At 43.0% G+C, this 11,154-nt stretch overlaps 1 protein-coding gene across 2 annotated transcripts; it reads left to right on the top strand.

The window, feature by feature from the left end:
* Positions 1 to 1,557: 1,557 nt before the first annotated feature.
* Positions 1,558 to 5,749, top strand: LOC311272142 (protein FAM177A1-like). Of its 2 annotated transcripts, none has more exons than XM_084378309.1 (5): positions 1,558 to 1,692; positions 2,671 to 2,886; positions 2,988 to 3,054; positions 4,324 to 4,421; positions 4,505 to 5,749. In XM_084378309.1, exons 1-5 carry the CDS (start codon positions 1,624 to 1,626, stop codon positions 4,709 to 4,711), a joined length of 657 nt encoding a protein of 218 aa, XP_084234435.1. In that variant the 5' UTR covers positions 1,558 to 1,623; the 3' UTR covers positions 4,712 to 5,749. The 2 variants fall into 2 exon arrangements, with proteins under 2 accessions (XP_084234435.1, XP_084234436.1); XM_084378310.1 differs by having other exon boundaries at positions 2,671 to 2,880.
* The last annotated feature ends 5,405 nt before the right edge of the window (positions 5,750 to 11,154 follow it).

Raw genomic sequence — 11,154 nt, forward strand, 5'->3', positions numbered from 1 at the left:
TGAGAGGAGGTTCTGGCACATTCTGGAGATGGGGAAGCACTTTTTTGGCTCATAATTAATAAAAGTGTTTAAAAATGTAGCTGACTTCCTCGTGCACCTCCAGCAAACATTTGTGTGGATTCACAAAATGAGGCTGACTTGCATTTTTAATGGGGAGTCTCCAGTTTTTTTTCCTCATCTAATGACATCATGGGCTGCAGGAGTGGAGAGCGAAGCTGTGCAGCCTCCAGGAAATTTCTCTTTCTCTGCTGAAGTTACTTTGCAGCTCTGCAGGTCAGAGCAGGTAACTAAAGAGTGATAATTAATTACAGAGCGCGTATAATTAGATTAGCAGATATATTCTGCAGCAGAACTCAGGATTCAGCCCTAAATAATTCACTGCCCACACAGACACACCTGCCCAGAGGAGCTCGGTTCACTTAGGTGGAGTTTTACTGACATCTAGTGGTGGAGAAAGTAAATTCACCCAAAGATACTGCTGCACAGGTGGAGGAAATACTCAGGTTTTTTACCACTATAACATACTGATGCCTCAATGTGAAAGCACTGCCTTAGAAATAAAAGTCCTGAAATCAAAAGCGTGCTTAAGGTACTTACAGTAAGTACAATCTTTTTCTGCTACTTTATACTTCAACTTCTCAACATTTTCAAGGAGAATATTTAATTTATTACTCCTTTACTCAACTTCAAATATTTAAAGTCATTAACTTCATCCACAATCAGATTAAAAATAAAAAACACTGATTCTGCTAATCGAAAAAATGCAGATTTTTGGTTAATCTGCCAGGCTAGTAATCAGTCGACCCACAGTATACAGGATACATACAATTAAATATATGCAAAATGTACTTTTACTTGTACTTTTGATACTCAAGTACATTCTACATCAGATACTTTAAGACTTTTACTCAAGTCCTATTTGTATGGGCGATTTTCACTTTTACCAAAGTGATATTTCAACACAATATCTTAACTCCAGTATGGCTTTTGGGTACTTTATACAACAGTTAGATCGTCACTGAAAATGTCCTGGAAAATGATCTCTAGAAATGAATATAAATAATATTAACCTATTCAAAAAGCATAAGGAAAATAAAATAATAACACCATGATACGATAAAGGAAACCCTACTAATTATCATAGAAATGTGGAAAAAAGTAACTATTAGTAGATATAGTTTCAATTTTTTAATTTTTTTCTCTATTGAAATATCAATAATTTAACATTTTCTGCCATTTTTCAGTAACAACTTCACACGTAAACACATTTTTAATTCCATAAATAATATAAATAAATGCAGTAAAATTACAAAAAATATATAACTAATAATTATTTTCCAAAGCAATTAAAAGCTTAAATTAACCTATTTAGTTGATTTAACAACAAGAACAATAAAATTAAAAATTAAAAAATATGTATTTATTTCTTAAATGTCTATATGTCTAAATTAAAAAAACCCACAAAGAGTAATTATTCGCATTAAGCCGAATCACCTCCATGTTTACATTAAATCTCCGTGGACGTGACGTAGGCACGCACTTCACTTCCGGGTCTGGTCGTGCGGAGGAGCAGCGTCGCGGGGCGCAGCAGCATCCTCAGATACAAAGAAGAAGACGGCGACAATGGCCGATATCTCGCTGTATCTCACCAACGTGAACGTGTCGATAGGACAGACGATGGAGCTGCAGCAGGTCTGTGAACAGCGTCCTCCTCGATAACACACAGTGTGTTGTGTTGTGTTGTTGTGTTGTTGTGCTGGTGTCACGGTGGTGTCATGGTGGTGGTGTCGCCTGTAGCTTGTTGTCACTTGTCAGCTGTGTCATGTCGGTGTGTGTGTGTGTGTGTGTGTGTGTTTTGTTTTATCTCTGCACTTAATAACTGCCTGTCTCATGATAACACACCCTGTCTGCAGGGCCGGAGCCAGGATTTTAGAAATACTGAGGTTCTGCCCCACCACCCTCACCCCAACCCACCCCAACCCAACCCAGCCCATCCATCCAGAACATTTTGCACACTACAGTATAAATCTGTGCATTTCTCTGCATTTTGACAGGACTGATAATCATTTAGGAAATAATAATATCAGTACCAGCAAATAGATGGAAACTGGACTCAAATTCTGACAGAAGAAGAAGAAAAGTAACAAATATGGCCGATTTTGGTTTAAATGTATTAAACCTACTGACACGGGCAACATTAATAAGTGGTAAATGTATCATTAATTAGATTTAGTTGAGTAATTTCATGATGAAATGTTTCATAAATTAATCGTAAAGGTTGAAATCACCTGTTGTAACTCACCTGAATAATGTTTAGAAATGAACTACACAGTATTTATTAACATCGGCTGCAACTCTTTAATAAACAGTTGCTAATAAATAACATTTCACTGCTTCTTAGCTGAAATAACTGTTAGCTGAAGTTTAATTAACCATAAATTTGCATTTTTTTTATCATCTATAATTGTTTATTTTAACGACATGACAGATATTATAAAGTATAAAATAATATCAGTGCCAGTGAAAAGATGAAAACTGGACCCAAATTCTGACAGAGGAAGAAGAAAAGAAACAAACATGGCCGATTTTGACTTCAGTGTCCTCAGTGTCCTCAGTGTCCTATGGCCCTGACTGTCTCCATGTCTGCCTGTGATGTCCTCCCACACCCAGAGCCCAAACCCGGGTAAAGACTTCGAGAGCGTGGAGCTCGGGGAGCTGGACAAGAGAGAGGAGGAGGAGCAGCAGCAGAGGGAGAAGGTCCCTCGCAGGATCATCCATTTCTCCAGCGGGGAGACCATGGAGGAGTACAGCACCGACGAGGAGGAGGCGGAGGAGAAGGAGGCGGAGAGGAAAGACCTGCTGTCCTCCCCGGTCGATGCGGTGAGGGTGAGGAACGGTGGAGGGACGGGGAGTCTGTGTGTGAGGACAAGGGGGAAACATTCATTTGTCTGAAGTCTCCTCTTGACTGTACGTGTTGTGTGTTGCAGTCGAAGCTGACCTGGGGTCCGTACTTCTGGTTTCACATGTGGAGAGCTGCGACGTCCACCATCTCAGGTTCGTTCATCAACACCATTACGTTCAACCTGAAGGAAACCGTGGGCCTGTAGCACGAGGCTGTGCTGCAGGTCATCTTCACTGTGTACGCACAACATCTGTCGTACGGGATCCTGAAAATAACTAACAAGTAATAAAAAATAGTCTTTTTTTTATGTATCACTGGAGCCATTTTGTCTACCATGACTTAGAGAAGACGTTTCTTCCACATCTGTGTACGAACGCTGGTTTTAAAACGGGGCTTTTAATGAACAGATTGTATTTTAACACACTAGCAGTCTAATGAATGGTGATTATAGCTGCATATTAATCGCACGCACGCCGTTGCGTCCACAGCTAATTAGCTCAGTGTGTTATAAATACAAATGCTACAGTCAGGTGGGCAGTCACGTCTGTGCATCAGTACGTCTCCTCTCTGCTTCTGCAGCAGGAAGAACTTTAGTTTTAAAAGGGATCTGTGTCACAATCTGAAGCAATTTACACGTATTAATCACTTTTTATTAGCAATATGTGAGCAGATGTTACGTTTCGTCTAAGTGCCTCTCTCCACTCCGCTAACAGAGAGCGACAGTTCGTTAAGTTAGATTAGAAATAGAGTCAGCTAACATAAACTAACGAGCAATTTATTCAGATTAGATTATTTGTCATGATATTTAAAAAACACTAACATGTGACTATGTGAGATAAAAGGATTATTGTGTTGTTTTACAAGCTCATCTTAGACAGGGCCTTTGTTGGGGCTGTCACTTCTTTCCAAAAGTTTTCTATGTTCCAACGAATATCATAAAGTGAGCCTCCCTTCAGCACGGTCTTCATAATTTCCGGCGTGGCGTCACACAGCTGGGTTATGTGTCAGATGAGGTTGTACAGTTGACGTTGCTGCACTCGTTAATGGTGCTTCGTCTGCCTGTTGTAAGCTGGCGAGTGAGTTGTTGTCTTATAGTTATATAAAGAATAACCGGCACAGAGACGACAGCGTCTGGGCCTGGATATTTGTTATCCACCCTGCAGATATCCACCGGCTACGATGGCCCAGACATATAAATCCTCAAACCAAACTCGAACATTTCTTCTGTTAGAGTGTCTATATTTTGCAACACTGTGTACATTTAGATAAAGTCTGAACAATTGATGCTGCAGACCCAGAGTTTGTGAGCTTAGCAGTGGATCAGAACAAGAATATGTAAAGTCATATAGCCTGAAGATGAAGTGGTACTTTCTTGATTCACAGAAATATGGAAGCTGAAATTGCTTCTTATTCTCTTCCAGCCTGCGACTACCTGGGGGAGAGGATGGCCTCCCTCTTCGGGATAACATCAGCCAAGTATCAGTACGCTATCGACGAATACTACAGGATGAAGAAAGAGGTATGTCGCTCTGAGGTTCTGTTGTTGTTGTTGTTGTGAGTTTGTATTCACTTTACCAGCTGATGTAATTCCCTGTGTGACAGAGGGAGGAAGAGAAGGAGGAAAACCGGCTGTCGGAGGAAGCGGAGCGATCCGTCGACCAGCCTCAGGACGACGAAGACGAAGCGATCACCATGGCGGAGCGGCCGGAGGTGGCCGACGCTCGCCCCGACGTGACCTACCAGATCGAGAATGAAAACCGGGCGCTTTCGAGCACCATCGTAGTCCCGGCGATCGTCACGGCGACCTAAGCATCCCTAAGAAAAATGGACGTTTGTGCTTTAATGTCTGTCTGTTTGTAAAAGAAGGAAACACTACTGTTTTGTTTCACCGAGCACCGTTTGGTTTGTGTACGACGCGGCTTTAGATGGGCAGTGCTGCTGTATTGTGGTTGTCGGAGCGAGATCGGTAGCGGCGGAGCGACTCCTCTGACTACTCAGTGTCCCTTTTGCAACAGTGTAGCAACTTACGATGCAACAACGGCTGGATAACGGAGCGACATGCATCCACGTTATCCAGCCTGTTGCTGCACCACCAGTTGCTGCGGCAGCCTCCTCCGATTTTGAAACGTTTGCTGTGGAGTGAAGGGTTAAATGTTGCTCCCCCTGTGCCTCAGACGGACCGGACACTGTGCCTAAATCACCAATACAGCCATGTCAGCGACAGATCTGGACGAGGGCGTATATTTGAAAACGACTAAAGACGTGAAATAGCCTTCGACTCTGGCCTTTTTCAAATATCTGATGCACCTACATCAGCTGTTTTTTTTTGTCCAGATCTGCTCGAACTGGTGCAAAATCTCGATACGACCCGACTGCACCAAAGAGCTGGCCGTTATAACACTCCCTCACATGTTGATTAGCTCTCTGTGTTCTGTATTAATGTTCATTAAGCTGCATTGCACTGAGCAGATTTAGCCTTGGTTATCAAATCATCCGTTGGACCGTGAGAGTGACTGACTGACATTTTTGTTAAAAAAAAAACTATGAAAACGGGTTTCAGTGTTCCTCCGTTTGCTCTTATTGTTATCAGCCTTATCTACTGTGGACGTGAGCATGGTAGATGTGGTGTGTATGCCTTTCACAATGGCAGGGAGCATTGTTAGACTAAGTCTGTATAACCAGTAAGTATAACTTACATTTTTAACTGTTTTTTAGTACGATTTTTTAATATTTATGTATTTATTTTGAACTGAACTGACAGAGCACTTAATTTAAGCATTTTTTTCTATTGATTTAGTAACACTGTAATGAATTGTTAATAAAATCATAATATTTGTCTGATTTCTACACACGTGTCTTTGTCCTTTTGTCAAAATAACTCAATGTAAATGGACGATCTTTCATTTCCCACAGTCAGAGTTGGCAGCGGTGCTGTGTCGTCTGCTCGCTGACGGACCCACACTGGTGCTGCAGCGTGAGTGACGTGAGCGGTCGTCTTTGTCGCGGGTAACAAAGAGCCTCGTGTTGTCCTGTGAGCAGACCGCTCTGAGGTCAGAGACCTCGACCGCCCGCCGCACAATGCGTCCATTCTCGGGGTCAGAGTGGGTTCCTGTGGTCCGGAACGACCTCCGCACCGCTGCCTCCAACACAACAGTGAAACATGCCATACTCAGAATGAAAACATGGATGAGTAGCAGAGGAATAGCCGGAGGGCTTTATTGTGGTATGCATATTAAAATCACTGTGACATTGGCTCGGTCATGAACTGCTGTTATTTGTTACAGCAGTGATGAACAGGTTTTCTTCTCTTCATAGTACAACACGTCCGGCTACAGTGCCTGCATTGTTATTGTGACATCAGTTATCACACTGGCTGTTATAAAAGATGTTCACAGTAAAACAACATTTAATCAAGTCATTTTCGTGAGGCCTATAATTAAAACCTCTTTTTCTTAAAACAAACAAAACTTGTGTCTGTGCTGTCAGATTGTTTTCTGTTCACAGTAAGAATCAAAATACTGTTGATTTAAAAAATATATATAAATGTGAAAGAGCATTTAAATAATGAGCGTGTTTGGAAATCCAATCTGACACCCGACACTGAGGCGTGGGAGAGCGAGGCTGTTCGAAGTAGCAGAGTGCGTGTTCTGTATTAATTAAGGAAACAGGTCGACTGTCAGAAAATGGAGGAAAGAAAAACTTTCCTATGGATATGATGCAAAATGTGTCGCTGCTCGTGCACAAACTTGTTGACGGTGAGAAGGATGAAGATGTACGAGACGCTGAGACGGAGCTCTGAAGCTGATTTCTAACACTGACCTTATACCAGCCAGCAGAGACTCAACAAGGTTATTGCTCCAGTTGGCAAACAGATTTTATCTTTAGACAGAGCCAGGCTGGCTCAAGAATAAATCATTGTCTCCGTTTCCTTTAAATTTCCTGGGCTCACCTAGCACCTGGCAACCCACATGAAGGCCGGTTAAGTCAACGACCCACAAGTGGCCCTGACGACTCTGTCAGGACACTCCCACGCAGAGTTTAAAAGCCTGCGACTCCTCCAGTTAGTTGGAACTGAAGAAGCCTCTTGGATGAGAGGTGACACGTCTTCAAGGAAGCGAAACAAGCCCAGTTGCCTGGAAATAAACCAGTTTGTCAGTGTTTTTCATTTAAAATCACAGCGCAGGCTATAATTTAAGAAATGTTTTGGCAATCATCTCTCATCGCGTGACGGGAATGCTCAGTTTCCGTTCGACTGTGATTACAAAAAGCCTCCGCCGATCGGAAATTATATATTTGGAAAACTGCAGACTCACAAAAAGAAAAATATGAAAGCGAAGCCTGATGCTTCACTCGGCGGCGGCTTACATCTCGCACCACGTCATTATGGTGATGACATGATGATCGTGGCTCATCTCTTATAGTCACATGTGAAGTCAATCCAACGCCCACAGCCGGGGCCACACAAGGCAGCGTCTCACAACATCCAGGCTGACACACAATGCCACCCACTGACAGCCTGCACAGTGCACACAGTCATGACACACTGCAGATAATCCATCATGCTGGAATGCATAATTAAAGAAAAACACGGGCACGGGGCAGATTTTAAATTATGTTTCCAATCACAGGCGACTATTTCTGCTGGTAGTGGATCGGTATCAGTTGAGATCTGAGCCTGAAGGCGAAGGCCTCGTCAGCGCTCCTCCAAACGCACTCTTATTGAAAAAGACTCCGATTCTTCAAAAACAGCTCCTGGCTGTTTTTATCTTTCTTATTTATTTATATGCTTTTGAGTCAATTATGTATAAACTTAAAGCCTCAGATGGGATTTTTCTTTCTGATGCACACATTGTAGAAACTTCCCAAGACTTGTTTGTTTCTAAAAGTCTCATATATCTGAGGTATATGGAAACAACCGGCTGCCGAGATTTTAAAGACACTGAGGACGTTACATTAAATGTGGACTTTGGAGGTGGAGCCCCGTTCATTCCTCTGAAAGCTGCTCTGTGGCCTTTTTGAGGCCAAGCTCAACTTCCATGGTATGAAAATATCCGGCTCTACTGTGTTGTCCGGCCCACAGAGCGTGTGCACCAGAGACTTCTGCCGACCGAGCCGGATAACTTCTGGTTCAGCGCCTGCCTGACTTGAATGGGGATAAAGTGATTGTATCTCTGCTGGACTTTCCAATGTTATTGGACCGAATGGCTCCAGTTATGCGGGGGGGGGGTTAACACAAAGGTTAATGGCAGCAGCTCATCTGCAGTCGGCAATATCAAGCAAACGGACATGATGTCAGAAAAGCAAGTTATGTTCACAGAATGTCAAAGTGCATTTGTCAAACTTTACACCATGTAAACTGACACAACTGAACAAGATAGAAAGTTAAGGTAGAGGTTGGATATTAGCTTTAAAGGTGCAATATGTAAGACTGTCAACCTCTTGAACTCCAAACCAATCGGTGCAGCATATCACCAGAGAAAGAGTGAACTGCCGCAAGTATGCTCAGTTAGCCGTGCTGCTAGTGGTCCTGACTGGAAGCTGGGAGTAGTATAATGAAAAAAGACAGGCCGGGGCTAGCTGGCTAGCATGCTAACTTCAGCAGATATCTCTGCAGCACAAGACACCTATGTATTTGAAACCATGTCAAAACGTTTAGTTATTTGCATTCTGTGGATCTCTGTGTGAACTTTGTTTAAATGAGTTTATACTCTGATTTAACTTGACACATCCACATCCTACAGTCGGTTGTGATTGGCAGGACTGGTGACTATAACCATAAAGTTATCTTTTCTTTTGCAACATGAGCTCAGCACCTCAGCTAACAAGCCAAGAAATGACCTATTATGTGGTCTCAGCAGATGGAAAACAAATTCTCTGCTGTTACCTCCGTCTCTGCACCCAAAGTAATCGCCTCGAGCGTTAACCTCTGCCGCCGGCCAGCAGACACCACATCACAAACTAAATCTTAGCAGCTGCTGTGTTGATTTCAGCTGCGTCAGCCCAAAAGTAACTCACAGCGTCCAGGTTCGATAGACCATATAATATGCAGGATTAATAATTTAGAGTGAGAAAGAGGGCTGGAAGCGCTATTAACTTTGTAATTAGTCGGTAAAGGAAAGTGGAAGAGCTGCACAGCACACACTGTTTACTGTGCAGGCAGGTTTTTAAAGGGACAGTTCACCCACAAAATCAAAAACACATATGTTTCCTCTTACATGTCGTGCTGTCTATCCATCTGGAGTGTTTTGGTTGAGTTTGGCTGAGATCAGCCGTAGAGATGTCTCTTGAATACAACGGCACTCAAAGCCGAATTACATCCACCGCCCGTATCAACACGCAGAAGGAAGCGTGCATCTACCTATGGACGGCGTGGGGTGACAACATTAATGGCTAGCTTTGTTAGCCTAGTTAGTCTCTCATCCATGAGTAGATGCACGCTTCCTTCTGCGGAAAGAAAATAGTTCCTAAATAAAACTGCTCATAAGAAGGTCTGTGGATTATCTTGAGTAACCGGGTCATGATTTCTGTAACAAGACGTCGCCGTTGAGTTTTTTTCAAATACGTCTATTTGGCACTTTGAGCACCATAAGCCACCTTGTTCCATTATATTCAAGAGAAGGCCGACAGATCTACAGCCGTTATCATCAAAACTCAGCATCTCACAACAAAAACATCTAGATGGATAAATAGCATCACAGGTCAAATATAGATTATTTATATGTGGATGAAGTCTCTCTTTAGTTTTATTTGACTATCTAGTCATTATTTTCACTTCCTTTTTTTAAGTCACTCTCTCTAGAGTCTAAAGTTGCTCAAGAGAAGATCATGAACCGAGAGTCCACTAGAGGGCAGTACTGGATTTAACTGGAGTAGACTAACTGGGGTTACTACGGGCCAGTGGTGTCATAGAAGTTCATGCAATGATTGTAAATAAACTCACTCCGGGATAAGTTTGAGGACAATTTGAGGACATTTTCTGAAAAATTGCTCCGACAATATAATCGGTGGAAGTAAAGCACATCATATTGAAAAAGTCCTGATAAATCACTGATAAACAGAAACATTATTAATGAGGCGCATGTTGAGATTTTGGAGTCTGATTACGCAAAAAAAGAAAGTTTAAGTGAATGTCCGTTATTGGTGACCGACAGTCTGCGAGCTGGTGCAGCAGAGAGGAAACTGACTCCCATCTATTCACATCGAGCAGCTTCCTTGTGGGAGACATGAGACACGCAGCAGTCATCAGGCAATCTGTGATTAAGGGGGAAAATCCAGAGTTGAGAATTCACAATGCCATTCCTTGTGACTTAGTGTTTACTGGTGCAGCCTTGAAAGAGTGTGTGTGCATGCATGAATGCTTGCCCGCATATATGAGCTCGTGTTCTTTCGCATGTGTGTGAAAGGGTCTGTCCCTAACTAAAAAACCCTTCATGTGTCCACGCGCCGGGCCTCGAGCTGCTGCTGCTTCAAACATACCTGACATTTTTTTTTGCAGGCTCGCAGTAGTGGGGGTGGGGACTGGAGGTGTTTTTTTAGCGTTCTGGGGAGACCAGTTTAGCAAGCACTCTGACTTCTGATTTACTCTCAGGTGGTACACGAGTCTAACCACACGCCCTAAAAATGTACTTCACCACACCTGAGTGCCATGTGTGCTGACGCGTCCTGCAACCTGTTAATCATCAGGGCTCACATGCAGATTAGTCACTTGCAAATTATTATTACAAATACTTTAAATATGCAAAGTTTGTGCTGCAGATGCAACACACTCCCTTCAGAGCTGAGTACAACCTGTCCACAATATCCACCTCTACAATCCAACTTCCTCAGGGATCCAGACACTTTTTTCTTTTTTTTAAAACATCAGTACAGCTGCTCCTCAATTGTAATAGAGACATGTATATGAATGGAAACAGAGACAAAGGTGAGAAGGGTAAAGACACAGAGGGACAGTGAGACATATAGAAAGACAGGAGGAGGGAGGATGATGAGAACAGCAGCAGCCCCTTTGATGTGGGCCTCAGCGGGGCCCTGTGTGTCTAAGACGAGGCAGGCCTAGTGAGGGCAGGGGATTTCCAGCTCTGCTTGGTCTCCTGTCTCACCCCCTTAGCCTTTGCTTCCTCCGTGGGCTAACAGCTCAAAAACACAGACAGCCCGCTTATAACGAGACGAAGACTCGAGGGCTGTCACTGGGGAATGACAGACATTGACATTTTAGTGATAGTTTTAGTTTTGCTACCACATCCCTTTGGGGG

Source organism: Pagrus pagrus (assembly GCF_965226575.1).
Source record: "Pagrus pagrus genome assembly, chromosome: 16".
Taxonomy (NCBI): Eukaryota; Metazoa; Chordata; class Actinopteri; order Spariformes; family Sparidae; genus Pagrus; species Pagrus pagrus.